Source organism: Branchiostoma belcheri, unplaced genomic scaffold (genome assembly GCF_001625305.1).
Source record: "Branchiostoma belcheri isolate BF01 breed outbred unplaced genomic scaffold, Haploidv18h27 scaffold5, whole genome shotgun sequence".
Classification (NCBI taxonomy): domain Eukaryota; kingdom Metazoa; phylum Chordata; class Leptocardii; order Amphioxiformes; family Branchiostomatidae; genus Branchiostoma; species Branchiostoma belcheri.
Window position 1 is genome coordinate 6,975,084 of NW_017804131.1, and position 27,140 is coordinate 7,002,223.

Here is a 27,140-nt window from a genome sequence, read left to right on the forward strand (position 1 = left end):
TGCGGCGGCATATTACTTGCGTCGCTCAGAGAAAAAATAACGCCGACGCCCAACAAGACTGCGAAGGAGGCTATGATTGTGTAAAGTGAAGCCATGTGTGCACAGGACGACTTACAGCGACGAGGTTGAGTCCTTCCTCCACGCGTTCGAACGACGGCATGCTTTCCGGCATGTCAGACAGCAGGCACTGCTTCCTTTTCTCAAACAAGGTCATCACCTTCCTCTGAAAAACAGAAAAAAAAACGAGAAAGTTATGTAGGGCTTTATAATGGTGTATACCAAATCAAGGGAGAAGATATTTTAGATATTAAAGCAGACACACTCAAGTTTTTTTCAACTTATTTTTATGCCACAACTTACACTGACAAACGCATGAACGGACAACAGACATATTCATTTTCACCTGAGTCAAGGTGAGGAAATTCGTGTAAAGTGACTTTTCTAAGGGCACTAGATCGGTGGTATGACAGGATTCGAACTCAGGACCTCTTGGTTTCGAGTCGAACGCTATGTCGTTACGCCACACGACCCCATAACGCGGATTTCACTATCATGTTACTTGAAAAGGGTTAGAAAACAAGCACACTTACATTGTTATAGTCTAGCATGACTTTGCTGTTGGACACGGTGTTGTGGTCAGGCACGGTGAAGAGCACGATTTTGTCGTCATGGTCCACGTCCGCTTCTTCGTTAAACTTCGTCCCGCGCTCGTTGATGGGCAGAGTCAGGTGCTGATATTCGGTGAAGCATTTTAGTTAGACTTTAGCCGCCTCCACGGAGCCGAACTTTCTAGCCTGGTTACCATAATTAGATCCCAAATCCAACATCCTCTCTAGCCTCCATAGCATGCCAAAAACTGGTTTTTTTTTGGGGGGGGGGTCTTCATGGTCTTTGGGATCTTTTATGTGTTATTTTCTGATTGCATATAGACAACATAACCGGCCTGGTTGAATTACTCCCCGTTTTTTTTAGAACTGGGCTACTCAGAAAACAGCCGAAGACCACCAAACCCCCAGTTCTATAATAAGCCTGCTACGGAGGCTACATCCTCTCCGCAAGTAGGACTCGGGAGCTCTATGATAGGTCTGGTAACCAGGCTAGGAACTTTCTCTACGCTAGAAAGCCTGGCGTTTTTCATGGCTGTTACGAAAATGAAATTGGAAAAAGGTAGCTCTTTGAAGGAAAACGTCTCACCTTGTACTTGCCATCTGCCGCGGGGGCGGGCGCGGCTGTTGGAACAGCGAAAACGCCTGCCACACAGGCCAACACCACCAGTGTCATCATAGTCATCGTAGCCTGAAATGACAGACAGAATTTAGAGGGTATTTTAACAGCCAAAAGTAGACAAATAGACGAAATAATGCTGCATTATCTTGGGCGGTGTCCCGTCATATAGACCAGAGAACTACTAAGAAGACTGAGCTGTTGTATCAAATATCTGCCCTCCCGCCGGAAAACACCAGCATTGCCTAGGACAGCCTAACTTAACATATTTTAGCGTTCTGACATCTGAAACATTGGAAATATCTCGTTTTCTACCCTCTTTATGTTTAGAATGAATCCGAGCGAAATAATCGACGGCAAAACAACATAAAAATGAAATGTAGGTGCGAAGTGAACATAACTACAGCTTCTTACCATTTTACAGCTGGGCTCGGCTCGCTCAAAGTCGTCAGAAAGATGAACCTGCTGGTAAAATTAGCGCAAGTTTAAAAAAAAATGCAAATTTAGTTCAAAATTCAAAAGGAAACGGAAAAATAAAACGAAAAAGCACTAGGAAAGGAAAATAAAAAAGATCAAAAGGAAAATAAGAAAAATCAAAAGAAAAAGAAGAAAATCAGACAGGAGACCAACTTACAAGTTTGTGTTGGAAGGTGAGAAGTTATAATTGATCGGCACAGGTTCTGTTCGTCAGTAGAAGTGGTCTGACAAACTCCGGGATTGGAGGGTTTTTATAGCAGTGGAGAACACACCTGAACGACTCAAAAGAATGCTTCCAAACAAAAGACACCTGCAAATCTGATCAACATCTGACGCAGGTAAGTACTTTTCCAAGAAAAAGCCCGGAAAAAATAAAAATATCAAATAACATTTCCTCATGCGCAGGCGGGACATGGGAAGGCTTGTGCGCATGTCCAGAAAAATAGTTCAACGACCTGATCATGAAATAGAGGGAGTTCGGGCTTGATAGAAAACTAGCTCTATATAGCTACTATGCAGAGATTTGATACACGCATTAAACGAGTTTAAAAGGGTACCAGTTATGGGAAAATATTCACTTCATATCTATTTTAATATGATGTAACAGAAGTGGCTTGATTCTATCTTCTTGTTTTTAGATATGCCTTTAAATATGTTTTAAATATGCACTGTTAGCTTTGTGTAATTTGCTCTATATGATCCCATTATGTTATGTTATGGACTCCCCCCCCCCAAAAAAAACGGCAGACTTGATGCAATACGAATAGTACATTAGCATCTAAGATAAAATACAGATGCTGCAGTAAAAGGAATATGATATAATATACAATACAATATACACTACATAATAATGCAGTGTCTATAGAAGCAGCAATGTGGCTTGACAGGATACAACTCAATAATGTATAGTTACAACAAGTTAGAGTTGGAAGGCAAACTTTTTAGTTAACTGAAAGTCAAAAGAGAAGGTGGGATTTTCTGTGAGCCTTAGCTTGAAATATTTCTTTCCCCTCCTTGTCATCATTCCGGAATTCTGCATCTCGCCCAAAGTCAGTCCCAACATGTCGAAACACGTCCAATCCCGCCCATAGAAACTATGATCTAATCAGTATCATAAAGTCACCCACGCGCTTGTTGCTACTTCCTCAATACCTTTGTGACATGGCACATGTACGTGATCCAACAACTACTTTGCCTTAAGCTATTAATCTCCAAGCAGATGTTGTGTGAGGGTAAATTGTTCTCTTCCCATTCTGTGTTAAACTGCCCCATAAACGTTGAAAAGGGCAAATAGGAGGACTGTATCTGTATCTAAATAGCCGTTATAACCGCCTTTCGGCGTAACACACCAGCTTAGCAGGCACGCGGCGCGGCGGCAGCTGGCTACATTACACCGATCGACTTGTTACATCTAACCCTTGAACATCTAACTCTAGGCATTGTTTTTAAAGGTATCTAAGAACAGATAGCATTCCTCAACATTTGCTATTAGCTTTTTTAACCGTGACCATAAACTTCTGAGTATTGTTTATGTTTCGAAATTGACTGATTAGATCATAGTTTCTATGGGCAAGGAAAGGACGTGGTTTGACATGTTAGGACTCACTGGGGGCGATGCAGACTGCCTATATGATGACAAGGAGAAAAAGAGATATCTTTTGTACCCTGAAAATAAATTCATGAGTATTTTGCTCTGTCACAAATTGAACTACACGAAACAGGAATTCTGGGGCTGTTGGGTGTTCTGCCGTAGAAAAGAAAAATTATTTTGAAAAAAGAAAAAGAAAAGTATTTTGTTCCCTGAAAATAAATTCATGAATATTTGCTCTGTCAGAAATTGAAGTACTCAAACAGGAATTCTGGGGCTGTTTGGTGTTCTGCCGTAGCCATGCTTGCATGTTTAGCCTCCGCTAATATCTGCTTGGAGATTAACCTAAAGCTCATGCAACTTTCACACAGGGCATGAACAGGGTGCAGCTTGTTCTTTGCAAGGGAGAGTTTCCATATAAGCTCCTTGTCCTTTGTCACTTGTTCCTGTTTCTGTGGTAAGGCCACACCGCCTTAATTCTATGGATGACATCCACGCGCGCATTGATTTTCGCCTGTTATAAAAAAAAAAATCACGTCCACCGAGGTTCTGGCCTGTCTTTAGCGGCCTGGATAGTCCATGGTAGTCAGCGACAATACGGAGCCGGGCACCCTGGCTATCGAAGCTCCACGACTCAAGAACTCAGTACACGTACAGTGCCGATTCATAAATTCGGCCAAAAGCCAGCATGTTGCTATATGTCGCTATGTACTGCCACAAATTCACAATACCAGCTTTGTATTCCTGTGGTTTAGTAGCATTTTTATTTTTGGCCGGAATTTTTTTTATTCGCCCGCGCGCACTAGTTTGGGGGTCTTCAGAGGATGTCATCCATAAAATTATGTCGGTATGGCCTAAACTGCCCTTCCTGCCCCTCGCAAAATGGGTCGGAGAAAAAGTGACATAAATCAAACTTGAAAAGTTCTAAATTTCTACTAAGTGTTCGTATATCTTAAATTTACAGACTGTATTCGGAATTTTAAAGAAAAACTCAGATAGGGATCTTGACCAGTAAAATCTCCACCGATACTACCAGATTGGAGTCTCTACCCTGATATGAGATTCATAAGATTATCAATAGCAGGAACGGAAACTTTATCGTGCTTTCAGAAATCAATTCCAGTCCTCCCTTGCAAGAAAATATTAATGGTCGGTACCCCACAAAATGTTGAAATGTCGGTTAGGCCACACCAAGTAATTTTTATGGATAACGCCCTCTCGAGACCCAAAATCTAATGCGAGAGCGCGAAAAAAAACTCAAGATGCCTAGATTTGATGTATTCTAAGGGACGGCAAATGTGAAAACACAGTGTAACAACCAATAAGTATTTTATTCGTCATGAAAACAGCAATAAATCAGTGGTACAGCAGTTGCCGTCTTGTCCTGTTTCTTTCCTTTATCAAATCTTCCCTTATCCAACTGTCGTGACTTTTTAATCATAGTTACAAAAAGCAGCTCTTCTTGTTTTTTTTTCTAGGAACAGGCCAAAATCAATGCGCGCGCGGACGTCATCCATAAAATTTACTTGGTGTGGCCTTATCGAGAAACCTTCCTCTTCCCTATCCTGTCTAGGCCTGTCCACAGAAACCACAGTGTAATCCGTTTTGAAATTGTAGCGTAAACAATTCCGTTTTTGACCCACGGGAATTACTGTACCTGCCATTTGATATGTGAGTCAAAAACAACTTGTTAGCACAGGTGTTAAGGCCAAGGCCATGTAGACTCACTCGTGTCAATCTACGTGGGAGACCAGATCCCTAATGAGGGAGTTCTGAATTTACTCAAGCTTTGTACACAAAAGTGGCCGTACGTGTATTTCCTCTAAAATCGTATGCGTTCACAAGCAATGTTTCATCACGTAATAATGAGTGATAAAACTGTACGTTGCGTTACATCTATGTTCAACGTACATTTTTATCACTCATTATTACATGATGAAACATCGCTTGTGAACGCAAACGATTTTCCTAGTGCGTTTCTTCAATCTGTTTTACAACTTTTATCTGAATAAAAGGGTACTAAACCCAGAATTAAGTGTTCTTAGCATTTCTTGGTCTGTGCACGTGCGTCAACGACACAATATTCCCCACGGGGATGTCAAGTTGTAAATACCCTGATCCCCAACTCAAAGTGTTTTTCCAAGAAGGATGAGTTAATAAGGAAATGCCCGTACGGCCACTTTTGGGTACAACGCTTGAGCACATTCAGAACTTCCTTCATTAGTGATAACCTGATTCCCAAACTCAAAGTGTTTTTGCATAAAGGATGAGTTAATAAGGAAACGTAGCCTCCACCAGACTCCTTTGTAGAAATCGGCCTAAAAATGTAGTTTTAATTGGCAAGAGAAGTTGGCCGGCTGAAGGCAAATTGGACCCTATCTGGCCGGCCAACTTCTTTTGCCAATTAAATCCCCTTCTTAGGCCGATTTCTACTATTTATTCAGCCTGCAAAGGAGTCTGGTGGAGGCTACATTTCCTTATTAACTCATCCTTCCTGCAAAAACACTTTGAGTTTGGTAATCAGGGCATCACTAATGAAGGGAGTTTTGAATGTGCTCAAGCTTTGTATACAAAAAGTGGCCGTACGGGCATTTCCTTATTAACTCATCCTTCTTGGAAAACCACTTTAAGTTGGGATTAGGGTATTTACAAAAATTAATTGATATCCCCGTCGTATTGTGTCGCTGACACACAGACCAAGAAATGTTAAGAACACTTAATTCTGGATTTAGCTCCCTTTTATCCAGAAAAAAAGTTGTAAGACAGATTGAGGAAACGCACTAGGAAAATCGTTTGCGTTCACAAGCGATGTTTCGTCACGTAATAATGAGTGATAAAAATGTACGTTGCGTTACATCTATGTTATTAGTTATATATATAGTGAAGTTGCAGTTTCACACGTGAAACCGGGGCTCTAGTTACAATTCAGCGTCAGAAATTAACAATGGATCCAAAGAATCCAAACACTGTAAAACTTGGAAGGAAAATATATTCTTATAAAGGCAATGACATAAAGTGAACAGGCAAGAACAGAACGTTATAATTCATAAGGTACATTGGCTGACTGAATTTTTGGTCCAGGTCCAAAAGACTAACACCCCACCCCAATAATTCTTTATATCTCAACAGGATGTGCGGACAATGCAAACGGCACACCTGTGACATTTTCTGGCTGATTTTCCTCATTCCTTCACATCCGGTTGTTTGCATAGTTTGCGCTTTTTGTTAAGGCGGCACTATAGACAGGACGATACATGCCTTCACATGTTTTCTGTCAAATTTTCAAGTGTTGGACTACGTGTACTCTAGGTTGGTACTGGTTTGCTGTCGTGCGAAACGTGCTGTCGTGCTAAAGAAGTTGTTATAAACTGTAATATTCAGGTTGCCGAAAAGGTCCAGACCCTTCGGCCGGGTCAGTTGGTAGCGCCTATAAACCCCCCACTGTTACAAAACGTCAATCTTAATCAACAGCATAAGATTCATACAAGGGTATACACATTATTGCGATAATGCATGTAGTTACTTGTTACATGTATTTTTCATTGAATATATTTTCAGGGAATGGTATTTCGTCAGCGCATTTCCAAATTTCCCAATGCTATCCCTGGCCAGTACTTACATACTTCACCATACGATTGTACGTTTTCAATGTCGTACCATGTCGTACTTTTGTCGTTGTGGTCCGTCACAAAACGTACTCTTTGGTATACATGACTTTAGCAGCATATATATATAGTTAAAGACATGATCTGATACCAGGCGAAAATGGTGGATGTCAGTACTGTTTCATAGTCATTCGTGTACCTTCCGTATTGCTAGGCAAGCCCATGTGTGCGACGAAGTACAAAAATTATCTCATCAAACTTATGGTTTAGATAAAACACAGCAAGCCTCTAATATCATTTCCAGTTGCTTGAGTAACAGCTTTTTGGCGTATATTATTACCTGAATGTCTAACCTTCACCGACACATCAAGCCTTTTATCTGTGAAACAAGTTTTGGCCTTTTCAATTTTATCTATCCTTGAAATCAACCAGACCCTTTTGTACAGGGCTGGGCGGGTCATTAGAAGGTCAAGGACATTTTAGATAGACGTGATGGAACAAGGAAACGACTGAGGCCTCCTCTGAGACCATCGCGTGCTGGTGACAGATAAAACTTCCTCTTTCATTTTCACTGTCGGTAAAAAAACATAGGATCATCTTTCACAGGTACAATAGGTGTGTTGTCTACAGAGGCCAGGTGCCTTCTGAGAAACAGGTGTTTGTAGAACACGCGTAAAATAGAGAATATGGGGTGACCTTGAACTTCTTGAGAGCCTTCCCAAGAGCCTCTATGGTCTCCATGTCCAGGTGATTGGTCGGTTTGTCAAGGATGAAGAAGTTTGGTCTGAGGTAAAAAGTTTCCTATTTTGAAAATTTCAAATTTTTCGTATTTTTTAAAACCCCAGTAAACAGATATGTTGGTTTTGTATACAAGACAATCTTCCTCTTTCATTTTCACTTTCGGTATCATTAATTAAAAGTGTTGTCTACAGAGACCAGGTAACTTCTGAGAAACCATGATAGCCATCTGCTTAGCAGACAAGTTCAATCAACCGTTGTTTATATTACGCATTTTGTATGTGAGAGAGGATACATGTAATAACAACAGGGTATTTAAGAATTGTACCATAAAGCTATTCAGGAAGAATGAAAACATGGCTATTTCATTTTCCTCTATTGCACTAAATGATAATTCCAGGCGTCCTTTCGTATGGGAAACAGACATCTCTTGTGGTCTGAGCTACCATGAACCATAAATGCTTTGTAAATCTTGTATGCTGTAAAGAAACGAGACTGAACAAGCTGACATGTGCATACTAGTACATTGTAATAACTTGAGCACAGAATACAAATATACATGTATCTCCAATATGGAGGATTACAGAAAGTGGCCAGTACACTTAATCCTTAATTAACTTATGCCAAAAAACATGGTGTATCATCATCATCATTATTCTAGGTTATTGTCACTCTTACAGAGGAACCCCTCCATTGACTGGCTCCATTCCTGTCTAGTCTCTACCAGACTAACTACGCTGGCTATATATAGGAGAATATTTGCCAGGGGAGTTTGGCCGCCTTGTAGATTTGACTGGCCGCGGCCGGACTCCCTTGGCCAATTTTACTCTCTTTTTGCCAAATTCTATGATCCGTATTCCCGTAGAAAGGCCTGGTGGAGGCTAATTCCTGTCTGAGTCTGACAGTTCTTGCCCATGCAGGGCCCAGATGTTGCACTAGACTGTTCCTCCATCTCATATACAGTATATAGTAAGGCCACAGCAAGTAATTTTTATGGATGACATCAGCGCGCGCATTAATTTTCGCCTGATTTTGGAAAAAAAAACAAGAAATTTTGTTGCCTTCTGACAGTGGTCAACATGCCGAAAATGGGCAGAGATGTCTGTTGCCATGCCGGAAGGTGGATGGCAGATAACTATGAAGAGAGGAGACAAGAAAAGTCTCTGATTTAATGTTTTGTTTCTTACTTTGATGCAGTGATATGTGACGCTGGCTTTGTACATGTGATGTTTCCACTGAATCAAAACCATTTGTACAATGATTGAGTCAATATTTTAAATTGTAGGAACCTTGTTTTTTTGGACCGCCTTGTTTTTTTTTGCCCGCTCGCATTAGATTTGGAGTCTGCAGAGGATGTCATCCATAAAATTTACTTGCAGTGGCCTGAGAGTCAAAACATTTGGAGTTTGCACAAAAATGTGGTCCATATTACAGCCATCTGACTCGATTGCTTAGTTTATTTCCACAGGTTGGCAAATCAAACTATTATACATGTATTGCATTGTCAACCCAATAATTGTTACCCAGTACCCACTGCTACATACATTTGTAAGGACCACCTGGCCATTGTAGCCACTTCTTGTTGTATTTTCTCTGTATGTATATACCAAGCATTGCAAATCCTCTCTATAGTAAACAGTATGGTAGTATACATTGGTCATACATAAGGCCACACCATGTAAATTTTATGGATGACGTCCACGCGCGCATTGATTTTGGCCTGTTCCTAGAAAAAAATCAAGAAATTCCGCTTCCTGTAATTATGACCAAAGAGTCACGACAGTGCCGCAAATAGGTCTGTACGGACCAAAGCTTATGAAGCATCAAGCAAGGAAATAATGACTTCAATTAGGAATTCAGTTTGGTACATGCTGCCACATTTGAAGAAACTTGCTGACCGCTCCATCTATCTCCACAAAGCACAAGACGACAACTGCTGTTCCACCTGATTTATTATTGCTGTTTTGATGATGAATAAGACTTCTTGCTTGTTACAATGTGTCACCTCATTCAATTTGTGTCCTAACATTTGTCGTCTCTTAGTATATTTCTAATCTAGGCATCTTGTTTTTTAGGGTCCTTCTTGTTTTTTCTTCACCCTCTCGCATTAGATTTAGGGTCTCCAAAGGACGTCATCCATAAAATTAACTTGGTGTGGCCTAATCCGAAAGGCAACAAAGTCAAATATTATTCATGTCATTTACTGGTCATTGCAGAATGGGTTTCCAACATTCATCATCATTTCCACTTTAAATACTTAAGACATAAAAACACTTGATGGATTTCTCATCCTTGTCTGTTATGATATGTGAGTTGCAGTGAAAGTGTTGGATGAAAAGTTGCAGTTTTTATTAGCATTAAAGAGAGCTGGGTCTAATGACATAAAGGTGGTCATTATAACAATAAGCTGTTTCAAGTTCTAAATGCTGATGCACTGTGGGTTAAGCTGAAGGCCCCTGATACATAAAGAAAGTATGTCTGAACATGTACTACATGTATCAAGCATGTTTAAAAGTTAGGGGCTTTCAATTTAAATCCTAATATTGAAGCAGATCCTAGGGTGGCCAAAGACAGTATCCAATTGGCAAGGTACTATCCATTGGCCAGAGACAGTTGTATGGATGTACAGACCCTTTCTGGCCAATGGATACTGTCTGGCCAATTAGATACTGTCTGGCCAATGGATACTGTCTGGCCAAGCTGATACTGTCTTTGGCCATCCTACTATTAGGATCTGCTTGGAGATTATTACTTTAACCCCACACATGCACAGTTAAAACTGTGAACCAGCTTGTAGAGCTGGTGTATTCTTCACTGCTGCAGAAACTCCGCCTCCAGAACCTTCTTGTACTCATCAAAGCCACCCTCCACGCTCCGCACCGTGCCGTTTCCACATACCCACAATTCATTGCACACGATGCGGATGAGTCGTTCGTCGTGAGATACCAGGATCACGCCACCCTGCAGGGAGAATGAATACCATCAACATCTGCACCATCCACAACTGCACCACTCTCATCATCAATATCTGCACCACCATCATCATCTGCACCAATCATGTCGTAGTAAAATCATTCTTTATTCACAAATATAAGAAAGGAACATTGAGCCCTGGTCACGTCGGCCATAACTGACTGAACATGCAGGGAGACATTAGACACATAACATTGTGATACAATACATCAAGACATATAATATTGCACATTTTCCTTGAATATTGCACAGTTTTCATTAAATTATTACAAAAATTTGTTAAACTTTCACTTAAAAGTTACCACTTCTATTTAGTGCAAGATGCCACATTCTTACAACAGTTATAGGCCGGTCATAGTGTCTGAGTCAAAATTCGGCTTGTGACGTGCGTTCCATATAGCATACGACGATAGGATGGCAATAATATTTTCATTCACCAAAACAGAAAGCAAAGGAAAACAGAATATGGGGTGACCTTGAACTTCTTGAGAGCCTTCCCAAGAGCCTCTATGGTCTCCATGTCCAGGTGATTGGTCGGTTCGTCAAGGATGAAGAAGTTTGGTCTGAAGTAAAAAAAAGTTTCTAATTTCAAAATTTGTCAACAGTTAACAGATATCTTGCTACTGTATACAATATGAAAATTAAATCTACAAACTTAAGGTGACATATGCAAGGCAAATGAATGATTTTTACCTTCACATATGGTCTGCTCTGTTAATTCTTACCCAATCACATTCACATATATGGTGACAGGAGTCTAAATCCTTCCTGTTATAAAATTGCAACATGATGTAACTCAACACCAGTTACCATGGTATCAGACCATTGACCTTGCTTGTTTGGAGAAGAAGAAGACGAAACAGAGCAAAAACAATGTTTTCCTCCCGCAAAGGTAAACATAATAAAAGATGAGAATAAACAAGGCAATACCTCACCTGACCATAGCCATGTTGGCGAATGCTACCCTACTCTTCTGTCCTCCTGATAGACTGGCTACAGGCCTCATGGCGAGTTCACCAGACACACCGTAGCACCCCAGCTGGTGTCTGTACTCTTCTACCTTCCTTCCTGTCAAAAGAAGACAGATAGCAATTGTATACCAGTTACAAAGCATCACATCTACTGCTTTTTCATATTTTCCCAACTAACATACTAAACTTTATTGCACAGCAATTGTACAAGTTTCAACATATTACATCTTCTGCTATATAACAACAACAGTATATCATGAGACTAATCTAACTTACAAAACATGATGTAGTATGGGATGAAAATGTGCTTTTAGAATCATTCATGGAATTTCTAGCAATATTCCCATGATTGACATTGTATGTAAAATGCATGGGTTGTCACATGGCAATATGCACTTGCATTTTCTATTTGAATCCATTGCGAGTAATCCTCGTATAGAAGATACAGACTTAAAGGGATGGGTTCAACTTTCCAATACTCTGCCGGGTCTGCCCCAAACACAGTGAATTACATCCCACTGCCCCTACAGCCTCAAAAAGGCCATGGGACTAAGATAAGAGCTTACAAATAAAGCTTACATTTGCTTGATAAGTCAGAATCTTTATGACAATGTCTTTCTTTTGTTTTACCTGGGAACCTTGATGCCAGCAGCTCGACAGATGTGACGTTCATTTCCAGCTGGTCCACATGGTGCTGGCTGAAGTACCCTATCCTCAGGTTCCTACAACAACATGGGTGATCAACAGTCTTCAATTTAACAGCTGCAATAGGATTTAAGTTGCAGGGCTCGAAATACTGGGTGCATGTGCACCTTAGTGCCCAAAATTTGAGCTGTGCACCCATTTTTTTTGCACCCAAATATTTTTATAGGTATTTTCTACACATCAAATATATAATAGTATACAGGATATTCTTGGCATCTTGGCAAGATTTTGAAGTTAGCTCTCATTTCGGATTCAAGCTCAGAAGAGAAGCAGTAAGATCTCTAATTATATTTTGTTTTGTTATATGGTGCACCCAAAAACATTTTTGTGCACCTAATTTTTGAGGCACCACTGTACCTATTCACAAAAATGAATTTCGAGCCCTGCAGTTGTGAGTAGTATATAGTGGGTGGTGACACTTTCCACATTTATAGGGCATGTATCACTTCTGTCATCACAAATAAGTACTACAAATAACTTTTGATTACCCTGTGGTGACTTTCTAACACTACAGATTCTGATGGATTTTAACCTTTAGCACACCGAAGACACCAATTCTCTATTTCAGTATTGTACAGGAATGGGCAGCAGCAAGAAGGTTAACATGCATTTTGTTGAGTACTGAAAACTGACTGTAGCAGTGTTCTTTTAGGACACCTATTGAAGAATTATAAAACAACAAATACACAATCTTGTACCATGATTGTGATTCTTTGTTATTCTAATCATTTTATTGATTACTAATCAATAACTGACAAATTATCGAAATAATCAATGCAAGTATCCAAATTGGCGATTCTATTGGATGACATTGATTACATTGCTCACCTGTGTACATGTCTGATCCCGTTCACAGGATCCAGTTCACCAATCAGAATCTTCAGCAGGGTTGTTTTACCTGTGCCATTCTCACCAACCTTGAGGAAAAGGAAAGAAAATATTTTAAGCCTTAGGAATTTCTTATTATGTTTGCCTTTGTAGAAGGAAATCGTGATGTTTTTGCTCTTTTTCTTCTTTTTCTTCCTCTTCTTCTACTCAAAACACATAAGGTCGATGACCTGGGCCAGATGGCTGTCAACATGGTGACTGGTGCTGTAGCAGACACCCAGGGGTGTTGGATAACATTATGTAGCAAGTGGCAGGGCAGAGCTGGAGGGGCTGGTCACCATAAATAGGAATGTGTAACACTATATATAAAAATAAACAGAGCAGTAGTTTGTAGGGCCAGACCATGTGATGGTATAGCCTGGGTGCCATCCGAATTTGTAACGGCTCCCCCGAAGCAGTTACAAATTCGGATGGCACCCAGGCTAGTGAAGGTAAGCATTATATATTTGCTTTGAAAATGTTACATATCTAGTTAAAAAAAAGTAATGTCCAAAAATGTCATTGCCAAATCCATGTCTTGTTACAATGTTGCAAGCTGGTCTTGGCTTGGGTCTGGGTTTTCAGTTTGGATCCCAGGCAGGTTTTCATGTTATGCCCTTGGGAAAGGCACTTTTTCCTCACCTATTTCCTCACTAGGCCTCAGGCAAAAATAAGTACCTAGGTTCAGTTGAAGTCCCAACTGTTTGTGGTGTATTCCTGCATCTATCAAAAGGAGAAGTGGTCCATCCCAATGTAAGTGAATAAACGCTTGCAGTCCTGTCTTACGTAACTTGTAACCAGGCTTTTAGCTAGGATTTTTTTATTGGGTGTCCATTTTTTTATTGTATGCTATGTGCAGCAAAGATGCGCAGTGCACAAGCTTTTTAGGGGGGCTTTTTTTAAATTTGTAATGCTCTCAAACACCACTTTTTGCATTTTGAGGTGCAAATTTGATGAGGAATGTAAGTTTTTTTCATCACTAAACCATCATTTCTGTATTTATAGTAAGGCTGAAGGGAGGCATGTGTGTGTGGCAGGGGTTGGGAGTGGAAAAAATAGGGCGTCTTTAGGGTGTCCTACCAAAAAGTAGGGCGTCCAATTTCTTAGTATTTTCAGTACAGGGCGTCCAAAGGACACCCTGGACACCCCCTAGCTAAAATCCTGCTTGTAACACTGGGGTGTTCAGCCCAAAGGCAGTTTACTGATTTTGCAAAACAGGCCAAATGTTTCTGTACTTGGGAGTGTCTTACAATAGCTATTCTTGAGTCCAGGTCAGCTGATATGTCCACTTTCTTGAAGATGGGCTGGTCAGGGCTGTAGCAGAAGTCCACTTCGTCCAGTCTGAGGATGGGTGGGGACAGTTTGTCGATGTCATCGGGAAACCTGCAAAGTTGTCGAGTTTTAATGTGAAAAGACAAATCTGCACTAATTATAAGCAAAAGTACTGGGTAATGAGAAATAAACTGTTCTCTAACTCACTAGAATTTTTTGACAAAATTTCTTGGTCATCAACAGCTATCTGACCCAGTGCTGATGAAGACCAAAAGAATTCCAGTCAAAATTTAGTTTATTTCTCATTATGTCATTTACCTAGTGTAACTTCTAATGCCTGCATACTTAAGCTACATGTAGGTGCCTGCTGACTGATGCAGTAGTGAGGACTACTGTCTAAACCAGTGACAAGACAGATTAGACAAGAGTACTCAGATGAACAGATGTTATTTCAGTGTGAATGTCATTCAGTACTAAGGACAGCTTCTGTGGTTTTAGTTTCAATACAAATATGTGACATATGAATGTTTGTATGCCTCAGTCTAAATATTGCCTATCTTTTTACATCAGGGAAAACTGCTAGAGATTATTCAGTACTTAGGAAAAAATCAGGGTGAATGCACATCAGCACCAAGGAAAGATACCGCACTTTTCTAAGTATCATTCTGCACATGCAAATGTATAGGTAAATACTATTCAGTACAAGGAAAGATACAGTATTTTGGTGTGAATGTATTTCAGTACCAAGGACAGCTAATAGTACAAACATGATATGTTCTAGTATCAAACAGTTTCCATACTTACTTCAGGATGACATCTGGCTCTTTCTCGATCGGTGTCAACTTTGGGCTGGAAGATAAGTTTTATAAAATGAATAACTGTTGCTTTCATGGACTATCTACAGCTATTGAACATTTTTTTAATGCCAGCTTTATAATTCATAGTTCTGTGTTTTCAAGAGTGCTGTATTGATGAAAGTAAGGAAATGTTAAGCATCACTTTTCTGGTATTACAGCAAGGTTTCGACATTTACCAGTAATACCAAGAAATTAATATAATCCAGACTTATGGAAAGGCTACATTTTAATCTTTACAATTCTTACTACAAGACTTACTTTCTAGGTACTAAGTGGAAGCTAATTATAATAGAGTACCGAAGGTTAACTTTGCTTTTTAATTAGCCCTGACTTGTATGTTTAAATTTAGGCCACATCGATTCAATTTTATGGATGACATCCGCACGCGCATTGATTTTCACCTGTTCTCAAAAAAAAAAAGATCACGTCATCCGAAGCTTTGGCCTGGCTCTAGGCCTGGGTAGTCCATTGTAGTTAGCGACAATACAGAGCCGGTGGTAACTCTGGAGGACGGCACCCAGGCTACCGAAGAGCTGCGACTCAGTACATACGTACAGTACCGATGCATACATTCCGCAAAAAGCCAGCATGTGCCAACTTGTCGTATACGTTATTATGTGCCGCAAATTCATAATACCAGCTTTGTATTCCTTTGGTTTAGTAGCATTTTTATTTCTGGCCGGGATTTTTTTATTCGCCTGCGTGCGCTAGTTTGGGGGTCTTCAGAGGATGTCATCCATAATAATTAAGTTGGTGTGCCTTACACAGGTTCAGACTTACAGTTTTTCCAGCAGCTTCAGTTTGCTCTGTACTTGGGAGGCTCTGTTGGCATTGTACCTGAATCTGTCGATGAACACCTAGGGAAAAAATCGGATCAACAGTTAAAGAAGAACTTAACATCCTTTCATTAGAAGAAGCAATTAAACTTTTAAATCACTTTTCTGCTGGTAAAAAGAAAAATTATGATGCAGTTTTAATATTAAGTAGGACGTCAAATTCACTACACCTCTGTAGACACTTATTGTTTTTCCATATTCTAGCTAGAATCATCATGATTGTTGAGTAAGGCCTAGGAAAAAAATGTTGTGTTCCCTGTTTCCCGATTGACCCTAGAAAAATCTGCTGACCCTAGGCTTTTTTCTAGGACCACTGCAAGGGACATAAATTTTGTGAGCTGAACAACCTTTTCTAGCTCCTTGATCTTACTCCTGAGTGATGAAACACTGTACAATCAGTTTTTCAACACTGACATTGAAAATATAAGTGTCCTTAGGCATGTTTTACTTTGTTGAACTGTATTGTATAATGTTCAATTGATTGCCAAAGTCTAACAAAAAAAAGAGAGAAAAAAGATAATCCCTACCTACCGACCCTAATTATTTCAGAACTGAAACAGGAAACACAACATTTTTTTACTAGGCCTAAGGATTGGATGAGAAAGGAAGTATGAGTGAGCAAGGCTTCTAACCATCATGAAAGTTTATCTGTGTTCAACTTGGTTACTGTTATATGTTTACTAGTAGAGTTAAAACCTTAGACCCGACACAAAAAGTTCTCTCACCTACAGCTTTCACGTCTCACTTCAAAGAAGCCATGTGACAGGCTTCACTGGGTCAGTCTACTGAGGAAGACCAGAGTAACTGGTCGAAAGCTCTAGGAGAGAGAACTTTGTTGTGTTGGATCGAAAGTTTTAACTCTAAACAAAGATTCTAACCTGTATGTGATCTCTGTACTGCTTCTGTGACTCGTACTCTTTCTGCTGGTTCTTCAGCTTCTCTGTCTTGGTCTTGAGGAACATCTCGAAGTTCCCGCGGTAGTAGTCCAGGCGCCGGGAGTGGAAGTGGATGATGTCCGTCGCTACGGAGTCCAGGAAGAGACGGTCGTGAGACACGACAAGGATCGTTTTGGACCACGTCTGCAGAAAACAGTAGGCACATACATGTAAGCTTTCTTCAACTGCAGGACTGTTTTGCAGCACCATCTAGTGAGAATGGAAGAAACTGCAGGCAAAGTGACTCAAAACAGAGCTTTATAGCTATAACTACGGAGCTTTACAGCTACAACTACAGAGCCTTAAACAGGTGCAACTCAACTACAGGGCTTTACAGATACAATCTATGCCGAAAGAGTTTTGCAGGTACAACTACAGGGCTTTAAAGTACATAGCTTTACAGCTTTATGAATACATATTACCCTATGAACTCTCTCTCTCTCTCTCTCTCTCTCTCTTGATGAATTTACAGTAAACAAGGAGAATGATTGAGCTGGAAAAGAACTAACCTGAAGGTAGTTTTCCAGCCACAAAATGGCTTTGATATCCAACATGTTGGTAGGTTCTGGAAAGGAAAACAAGCTTTATCAACTGTTTCTCAGTGTTTCTCACACAACAAAAGATAATGCACACTGTGATGAACTTACATCATTTACCTTCACCCTGCTGCCTTATCCCATACAAATAAATTGCTACCTTAGCCTGCTGAAGACTAAGTGGACGACTATGATTGGCAGCAACTTCAATGAATGAAATAAAAATTTTAGTATATTGATAGAAACTTACCGTCAAGCAACAAGAGATCTGGCCTGTGGTAGGAAATAACATACAGGGGTCAGTTTGGAAAGTAAAAAAAAATCAGCCACCCAAAACAATACTTATGTACAAAGAGGAATGATTGTACACATTGTTAACTACAGTATGTACTGTACGCTTTGTACCTTTTACGTGAAAATGCTTAGATTTTATTTATGAGTAAAGCTTATATAAAACTTTTGATACTGAATACTTACTTCATGAAAAGAGCTCGTGCCAACGCCAGTCTCATTCTCCAACCTCCTGAGAACTCTCTATGAGTAAAAAAAGTACAAATATGAGCTGATTAAGAACACTTTCTTTTGTATCATTCAGCATTTTGTGATTGTATTTCAGTGCCATGGGCAGCTAATAATACACACAGATTTCATGTCAGAGCCAATCAAAGCATTTGGATACCAGAATTTCAAAATGAGACTTTACGTACAAAAGGAACAGTGGATGAAATACACACATATCACTTAACAAGGTCTACATTATCATGAACTTGAAGACTTACTTAGTTGTCATCTCCTGCATTTTAGGTGTGAATCCCAAACCATTTAGAATCTGTGCAGCCCTGAAACAGAGACAAAAAATTAAACTTTCTAAAGATCTAAAAACATACATGTATTACTACAGACAGCAAACAATGTTGGATTCAACAATTTCACCAGGAAAATTTTTGGATCAAATATATGCTGAAATCTTCAAATAAAAACTGTTCAATCTTATTTAAAGTATAGGTGTGAAGACTGGATGGCTAGTTATCAAACATACGGGACAGGCAACAGAAACGCTTTTCCATTTTTTACTCTCTGTATATTCACAGATACTAAAATAAGTATTGAAAACAGAGCATCTTTTTTTACCTTGCCGGTGCCTTGTCAGCTTCAATTTCTTCTAGTTTGGCATAGATCTTAAAAAACACAGAAAATATTAGTTGCCAATTCCTCAACAATCTGTTGTTGCAATAATAAAACAGACAAAAATAGGCAATAAATTATATAGTCTAGTATTCTGATACTATGCCATGCATGCTTTACACTTTCTACATTATGCTGAATGTTAACACATTGTTTTCCTAATAACAGTTAGTAACAGGTACTTAAAACTCCATAGCTTACCTCTCCTAACCTTGCACTTCCCCTGCCATCTAAAGTGGATGGACTATAACAAAGAGCATAGAAATAAACGTAGGAACAAGTTACTGTTAGTTTTCAAATATTCACGTGATTTCATGTTCTTCATGTTGTTGAAAAGAAAAATGTAATCATTTCATTGCAAAACTATCACCGTAACAGTTTGTTTAGTACTTATGAAAAATAATTAGAGTGAATGCAAATCAGCACCAAGGACAGATACTGCGATTTCTTTTGTATCATTCAGCAATTTGGGATGCAAATGTACAAATGAATACTTTTCAGTACAAGGAAAGTTACAGTTTGGTCTGAATGTATTTCAGTACCATGGACAGCTAATAATACAAACAGATTTCAGAGGCAACCAGGGCATTTTGATACCAGATAAAGTTAGGCCACACCAATTTAATTTCTTGGTTAACGGATTTTTCTAGAAAAATAATGGAGCAGGCGGGCGAAAAAAATAAATAAAAATAAAAACAGGCCTAGGCATCCTATTATGGCCCAAAATGGTACGATAGGAGCCATGAAGTCAACACATCAGGCTGGTTCAAAATTTAAACAATGAATTTTGAACTTTTAATGATACCATTGCATTGAAAGATGGAATAACTGTAACATCTAGGAGGAAAAGGACTGTTTTCAACTGTACAGGGCAAAATATGAGCATTTTGCAGTTGATTCTGAATTTTTTTTTAAATCAGAAAAAAATGAAGCGGGCGAATCCATTAACCAAGAAATTAAATTGGTGTGGCCTTAGACAAACAAATCACAAGATAAGCACCTTGTAGAATTCAGCATTGCGGTGAGTTCTCTTTCCTCCTGTAGTAGACTGGACCTGACAAGGTCACTCTCAAGGACACTGTCGACCGCGGTGGTGTCATCACCGACTACCTCCTGTTCCACATGGAGCACAGACAGGTGGGACGGGATCCTCAACTCACCACTGGGGGGGGGGACAAAAAGTTTCTTATTTGTTACATAAAGACAGTGCGTGTCACTGGAAGACAGACGAAAAATGTCCAGACTATGCATGATGTACAAAACAACTAATGAAATAGTGGCAGGGTTGGACAAGTCCCATTGCCCACTTGCCCAGGGCAAGTAAAAGCACTGTTCGGGCAAGTGAATATCCCCCTGTACTTGCCCGATTGGGCAAGTAAATTTTTTGGATGCAGTGTTCGGAGCAAAATTACACATCATTTTCAAATCAAGATATTATATTGATACCAGTCAAAAATATGCCCTTTTGTCGGAAAAGTCTCTAGGTACCCTTATTTTGGCAAACAAAGCAAGCAACAATAAAATAAACTAAGTGTTTTTCTATTGAAAAATGAAATAATTTCCTTTTTGCAAGTAAAATGCATAGTCATAGGAAAACATCATATTTTGGGGCAAGTGAAAAGTTGGTTCGGGCAAGTGGAAATAACCATGTACTTGCCCGATAGGGCCAGTGGATCTTTGAAAACTTGTCCAACCCTGAGTGGACATACAAATGTACCAACTACAACACTGTAACTACCTAATACCAGCCCAGAAGAAAAACAAGAAATAGCCATGCCTTCAAGTACCAGAGTTATCAACCAAGGATTGAGGTGTTCAAAAATTAATTTTCTTTCGTCGATGAAGGTTAGACATCCAGGTAATACGATATGCCAAAAAACAGTTACTCAAGCAACTGGATATGATTTTGAGAACGTCAGACGTTTCAGCTAGTATCCACTAGCTTTCGTCAGTGACTGAGAGACCAGAGGGGAAAGCATGCAGACAAGGCAGATGCACAGTAGTCTTAGACAGGGAGCAGTACGACAGGAAGGTACAGGACCTATTGGGAGACAAAGACACCTACATGCCCTTGAAAAAGGACCCCACTAACAAGTTTAAAGGGAAAATCAGTTCAGCTCTCAAGAAATTGCAAACTGAAGGAGTTCTGGATCGCCCCACCTACCTAAAACTCGATCCCACAACGGAACAACCCCCTGCTTTCTACGGCCTTCCCAAAATCCACAAACAAAGTGTCCCTCTACGACCCATAGTCTCCAGTATAGGCTCTGTCACCTATGAGTTAGCAGGTTTTCTAGCCAAGATTTTAGGACCACTAGTGGGGAAATCTCAGCACCATGTACAGAACAGTGCCGACTTTGTCAACAAAATCAAAGACATTCATGTAGAGGATGATGAAACTATCACTTTGTATGACGTGTGCTCACTTTTCACCTCCATACCACCCAAGGAAGCAGTGTCAGTAGTCAAGGAAGCCTTGGAAGCCGATGATACACTTGCAGATAGAACCAACCTATCCGTTGACCAAGTTTGTGAGCTACTAGAACTCTGCTTAGGATGCACATACTTTACCTACAAAGGACAGTTCTACCAACAAATGCACGGCTGTGCTATGGGATCACCAGTCTCACCAATTGTTGTAAACCTGTACATGGAGAAGTTTGAAAACAAAGCCCTCAGCACTTTCAACGACACTCCCCCGGCCAACTGGTTTCGATATGTAGATGACACTTGGTGCAGATTGAAAAAGAGGGTAGCTGCTGACTTCTTTGACCACATCAACCAGATAGATGACAACATCAAGTTCACACAGGAGCCAAGCCATGACAACATGCTCCCTTTCCTAGACACCAAAACTATCGTAGAGGAAAATGGTAACCTTCGTTTCGAAGTGTACAGGAAACCAACCCACACTGATCAGTACCTGGCCTTTGATTCCCATCACCCTTTGGAACACAAACTAGCAGTGATCAAAACTCTCTTCCATCGTGCAGACAACATTGTCACTTCAGACCAAGCCAAAACGGACGAACATAGACACCTCCGAGGTGCCCTGGCTAAATGTGGCTACCAAAACTGGACTTTCAACAAAGCGCTCAAACCTTCAGATCAGTCTAAGAAAACCCAGAAGTGCAAACCTTTGACCAACAAAAACAAGGCCAACATCACTATTCCGTATGTCCAAGGAGTATCTGAGAAACTCCGACGGATCTTCCAAAACTTCAACATAGCCACTAACTTCAAACCTCACTCAACCCTCAGACAAAGACTGGTACACCCTAAGGACCGACCTCACAAGGGTACCAAGGCGAATGTTATTTACAGACTTAAATGTGAGGAGCCCAATTGTAACAACACCTACATCGGAGAGACAAGTCGACCGCTTAAAGTAAGGTACAAAGAACATTGCCGACCTAGTGCCAACGGCTACTCCTCAGCTATTTTCCACCACCTACAACACAACCAGGGTCACTCTTTCAAACTCGAGTCCACGGATGTCTTAGACCGCGAAACACGCTGGTGGGAACGGGGTGTTAAAGAGGCAATATATGAAAGAATGTACAACCCCACCCTCAACAGGGAAGGGGGGCTACGGGTCGATCTTTCCGGCACTTGGGATTTGGCACTCCCAGCCCCGAGGACAGACAACACTTAAGCTCCTGTCCTGTATAACAGGAGCTTTCAGACTAATTTGCATCATCTTGTCTTGACTTGTCTGACTTTTGTTCCTTTTTCGACTTCCAAAAATTTGTCTTCACTTTATTTGCATATCAATCAACAGGTTGTGTATATAAACCTGCTTTCCCCTCTGGTCTCTCAGTCACTGACGAAAGCTAGTGGATACTAGCTGAAACGTCTGACGTTCTCAAAATCATATCCAGTTGCTTGAGTAACTGTTTTTTGGCATAATTTTCTTTCCATTTTCAAAATCTATCCAGTTGCTTGAGTGACAATTCCTTGTGTATCTCATTACCTGGATGTTTCAAGTAGCATTGATACACTACTTCTCATCAGTGGCTGACAGTCAGTGCCTGCCAGACAAAAAGTAACCTTAACCAGTTGTTTACCTGGATAACATCTTAAGTAGTGTTGTTTTCCCGATGCCGTTTCTTCCCACCAGACCGTACCTTCTGCCTTCAGCCAAATGGAGGTCTGCATTCTGCAGCAAAACTCTGGGGAAAGGCAGAATACTGAAGTTTTGACAAGGCTCGAAATATACAATGTATTGGATGCATATGCAGGTTAGTGCAGGTAAAATTGGAGCTGTGCAGGTATTATCTGATATCTACTTCCACTTAACCTGCACCAGTACATGTACTGGGTTTTATATAAACATTTATAATATCATACCCGGGCCGCGATAACGTTCGATAACGGGTTCGGGACCGGGACGGTACGGCCCGGGCTCAATGGCTTCCACAGAACAATTCGAACGCGTTTCGCCCTAACCGCGTGTGCCGCTTTCGAAAATTCGAATACAGAATCCGAACATTGGAACTGATGTTGTTAGAATTGAGGGCTTAGGGGCACCAACTTTTGGCTCATCTTGCATTGAAAGGCGTGTTTTCTTGGGTGGGTATGACATAAATAAAATACAACACGGTGTATTCCGCATCGCCCTCGCCCCTCCCGCGAGTCGGGCCGATACCTCGGGCGATACGGAATACACCGTGTTGTATTCTATATATACGTGCATATTGACTTGAACAGTTAACACTTACTTGTCTCCAAATGCGACATCCAAGTTTTCTACATGAATGTCATAAGACCGGTTCATACCGGATGCATCCAGTTTAGCTTCTCGTCTGTTTGTGGCCTGGCTAGCTGTGGCCATACCAATTTGACTACAGAAAGATATCAAAAGACATTCATGCTTAATGGTTTTGCAATGTGCAGATTTGATAAAGAATGTGTTCAAAGAATCAGTTAACTGACCATTCCCATGTTCTCTAGTTTACTGTAAAAAATGAAAATAAAATATTCAAATAATCATTATCAATCACATTATTATAAGATCACTTGAAACAACAACAATTTGCAAATTTGGCAAAAAAAATTCCTACATGTATTTTCTTAAGGTACTACTAGTACAAAGAAGCATGTCATATGTTAAGGATAGTCAAAAGTTATAAACAACTGTTTATTATAGCAATATAAGCTTAAATTGAAGACTTGTAATCATGTAATCATTCCTATTTCAGTCAGATTGCTGTAATCTGGAACATGTTTACCATTATCCATACGTCAACACATGTATTCAAATCTCAGCTTACCGTCTGTTAAAAAATTGTTAATTACTTACTACAGATCTCGCTTAAACAACATTTTTTCAACTGACAACTTATGTACCTGGACCACTACCTGTCCATGCCATAACTGTTTAGCGATTTGATTACTCATTTGTTTGTTAGGTGCTTATAAGTTTGTTATCATCATTTTAAATTGTTGCTTGTTTGTTTGTTTTTGCTTCTATGTTTCTAGAGGAGTCGGCCTAGTAGAGGAACTCTATGTTCCTGTTGCCGGCTCCTCTCAGAATTTTAATTTCTGTAAAGCCGAATAAATAAATAAATAAATAAAATAAATGTAAAACTCACCAGTCTTCTATTTTCTCTTCCTTCTCTGCTCGTTTCTCTAGTTTAGCTTTGGACTTGGCCTCTGCCTTCTCTAACTTTTTAGCATCAACAACCTGTATGAAGACCATTCAACATTCTATTTCATAAAGTCGATATGATAATACCTTATAGTACAGAAACACTTTTTACGTACATGTATAAAATTTAGATGTACAAGTCCTTGCTAGAGAGTTCAAATGTAAACATTGAAGCATACAGATTCAACTTGTTAACCCACCGGCCTTTTCATAAGATAACCAATTTCCAATATACATGGAATGCATCATATATATCATAATGATAACTTACTGTGTTGAATTCTTTCTTGGCCATCCATATACTCATGGACTCTTCTGATTGTTGATCTGCAAATAAAGAACATACATTGTAAAAGTAATGAATACAATGCGGTTTATACAATGTCATCATCACCATACAGATTAAGACCTGTTTTACACTAGAAAAGATTCTTGTACCAACATTCTACACATAACATATTACATAGGGTACATACAAATACAGAAAGGAAAGACAATATAACCCTTCTAATATACAAAGTGCTATGTGTTTTTCTTACTCGTAATTGCTACAAGAATGCATCTCTTTACTACTACTTAGTTAACTAACTTTCAATTCATTAACTTGACTAATGTTCAACTAAAGAAATTTCTGCATGAATTTGACTTACTAAAATCCTCTGCCATGGACTTGAGGTGGACAGGAGCATTTAGTTTCTGTCTCTCCGAGACTTTGCTGTCATTATTTCTGAAACAATACAACATAGTACACTCAATCTGATGCATATGGTTATACCAACATGTACACATCTTGTGAAGATAGGCTTTCTACAGTGCATTTACTAGTTGCAGTTTTAGCTTGTTGGCAGAAGCGGCTATACATGTGTATGTTATACTACAGACCCAAACACATACATGTGGCTTAGTAACAAATTGAATGACATGAAATAAAGTATATCATGACTAATGGACACCTACTAAATTCCAATGGCTCACTGAGGTGTGTACTACTTCTAATTATACTACGGTGTTTTAAGACAATGTAGTTTGCGATAACCTGGAAAAAATTGTATGTGGGGGATAAGCTATATCTTCTAATAACTATCATATTCTTCATAACTTTGATGCTAATTCCCTTTTAAAAACATTTAACTGTTTCTGAAGTGAGCATATTACACTTTCTAGGCATTAAATTCTAACCTCCTTGCCAAAATGTAAACTACAAGAGTGAAGTTCAAAGTCACGGAAGATGTTCTTCAGTGTGCAAAATTTACTTGGGGCAACCTATTTTTGAACCTAGGTAGCCCAGTGTGCTCCCCCCCCCCCCCCAATCATGGCCACTTGGCTTGCACCACTGTATCTGGCAGATGCTTTTTAATTTTAGGTATTAATGGCTATTACTAGTATCAGTTAACTAAAGGCTGTTAGAAATATTGTCATTTAGGCTTATGTATGTAACATTACTTAATTTGAGGAAAGTTGTAACTTATAGGTGGGGCAACCTAAAATTCTGATGGGCAACCTAATTTTTGCTGTAGGCTGCCCACTGGGCAACCTGGTTCAAAAAAATATTTTGTACACTGTTCTTACATGTTGAGAGCCTTGATCATCTCCAGACAGATGTCCCTGACACTGTCTTCCCCTGTCCCCTCCTCAGACAACTCCAGTAACATCTCCCCCACCGCATCATACACATCCTCACTGGACTGGATATCCTCCGCACTGCTGTCTAGTACTCCTGTGGGTTATGGGAAAGGTAAGGATGAAAATGTAAGGAAAGATACATGTTATGTTGAGTTCAAATAGCCTTTTTGATATCTTGATACCGTCTTTTTGTGGCCAAGGTGATGTTGGTCCACTGTGTAGAGCCCATCCCTGTCCTTCCACCACCTTTTACCTCATCATCTGAAGTCAGGTACCTATTTTTTGTGGCTGGGTACCATCCTGGTTAGTTTACGTCCACTCCCACTGTAGTAGCGACCGGTGGTAGTGACTGTGGGAGCGGATGTAAACTAACCAGGATGGTACCCAGGCTAACATAGCTAAGCTTCACACGACTAAGCTGTAATATTAATAATATGAGAATTAAAATAAAATTATGATTTCCCATTATTTTGTTTATTGTTACAGTCGTTAATTCAAAATATTTCATAGATTTGTACTAGGTGTTGGTCTTTGCATACAATTCCAATATTTTCAATGCCAAAGTTGATATTAAAAAAAATGGCGCCCCTATTCTAGTCATACATAACATATCCGGTTTGGCGAAGTTGTAGAATAAATTGCATGTGATTGCGCAATCACAAATTATCAGAAAAATGGGGAGAAGTTATATACAAAAGAAAAAGTTATATACCAAAGAAACTTTCAGCAAGGAGAGCTAACAGAAAGCCACTCTCTGGTAGGACTAAAACCCCGTTCTGGTCTTTTAACTTTGGAAAATACGTGTAGAAATGTTAGCTGAGAAAAAGCCCCCCTCCCCCACTTGATCAAAAGTGATCGCCGTGGCCGATAAGTTGGTAAAAGCCGGCTGCCAATATACGGCTCATTTCCGCAAAAAACACCAAAGTTTTGACATTTACTGTATACTCAAACTCTCAGCTTCTAGTGAACAGAACCAATGCCGACTTACCGACGATATAGTCCGTTAATTCGGAATCAATCGAAGGGAAATACTTGGTCAAGATGTCACTGCAGGCTGCCATCTTGGATATCCCACAATCCTTCACGTCCACACCAAAA

The 27,140-nt window shown here is 39.8% G+C and overlaps 2 protein-coding genes and 1 long non-coding RNA gene across 3 annotated transcripts in view; 1 reads left to right on the forward strand and 2 right to left on the reverse strand.

Moving 5' to 3' along the window:
* LOC109479723 (neuroendocrine convertase 1-like) overlaps positions 1 to 1,904 on the reverse strand; it is a 21,704-nt gene extending 19,800 nt beyond the window's left edge. Inside the window, exons 1-5 of the mRNA XM_019781713.1 lie at positions 1,859 to 1,904; positions 1,639 to 1,689; positions 1,195 to 1,296; positions 591 to 731; positions 116 to 223 (exon numbers count right to left, since the gene is read on the reverse strand). Coding sequence (XP_019637272.1) covers positions 116 to 223; positions 591 to 731; positions 1,195 to 1,296; positions 1,639 to 1,641 — 354 coding nt within the window. The 5' untranslated portion in view covers positions 1,642 to 1,689; positions 1,859 to 1,904. The remainder of the gene's footprint in view (positions 1 to 115; positions 224 to 590; positions 732 to 1,194; positions 1,297 to 1,638; positions 1,690 to 1,858) is intronic.
* Positions 1,905 to 4,223: 2,319 nt separating this feature from the next.
* LOC109480130 lies at positions 4,224 to 17,415 on the forward strand. Its single transcript, XR_002140821.1, has 3 exons — positions 4,224 to 5,189; positions 8,294 to 8,299; positions 17,405 to 17,415. It is a non-coding gene; the product is annotated as an uncharacterized LOC109480130 (long non-coding RNA).
* LOC109480018 (ATP-binding cassette sub-family F member 3-like) lies at positions 9,798 to 27,127 on the reverse strand. Its single transcript, XM_019782155.1, has 23 exons — positions 27,031 to 27,127; positions 25,989 to 26,136; positions 25,070 to 25,146; positions 24,691 to 24,746; positions 24,364 to 24,455; positions 23,491 to 23,613; positions 22,837 to 22,941; positions 19,770 to 19,931; positions 18,971 to 19,013; positions 18,716 to 18,762; positions 18,364 to 18,423; positions 18,062 to 18,118; positions 17,835 to 17,857; positions 17,558 to 17,613; positions 16,992 to 17,192; positions 16,058 to 16,134; positions 15,225 to 15,269; positions 14,399 to 14,531; positions 13,110 to 13,198; positions 12,207 to 12,298; positions 11,541 to 11,673; positions 11,081 to 11,168; positions 9,798 to 10,593 (listed from the first exon to the last, which is right to left on the reverse strand). The coding sequence occupies exons 1-23, from the start codon at positions 27,101 to 27,103 to the stop codon at positions 10,444 to 10,446; spliced, it is 2,130 nt and encodes a 709-aa protein (XP_019637714.1). The 5' UTR covers positions 27,104 to 27,127; the 3' UTR covers positions 9,798 to 10,443.
* Between the last annotated feature and the right edge of the window lie 13 nt (positions 27,128 to 27,140).

What these genes read in the sequence shown, in the direction of transcription:
- LOC109480018 (XM_019782155.1), bottom strand. Translation starts at nt 27,103, where the DNA reads ATGGCAGCCTGCAGTGACATCTTGACCAAGTATTTCCCTTCGATTGAT. An exon ending in ATTAACGGACTATATCGTCG is followed by an intron (nt 26,137 to 27,030) that starts GTAAGTCGGCAT and finishes CATAACCCACAG; the next exon opens with GAGTACTAGACAGCAGTGCG. An exon ending in GTCCATGGCAGAGGATTTTA is followed by an intron (nt 24,747 to 25,069) that starts GTAAGTCAAATT and finishes CTTTATTTGCAG; the next exon opens with ATCAACAATCAGAAGAGTCC.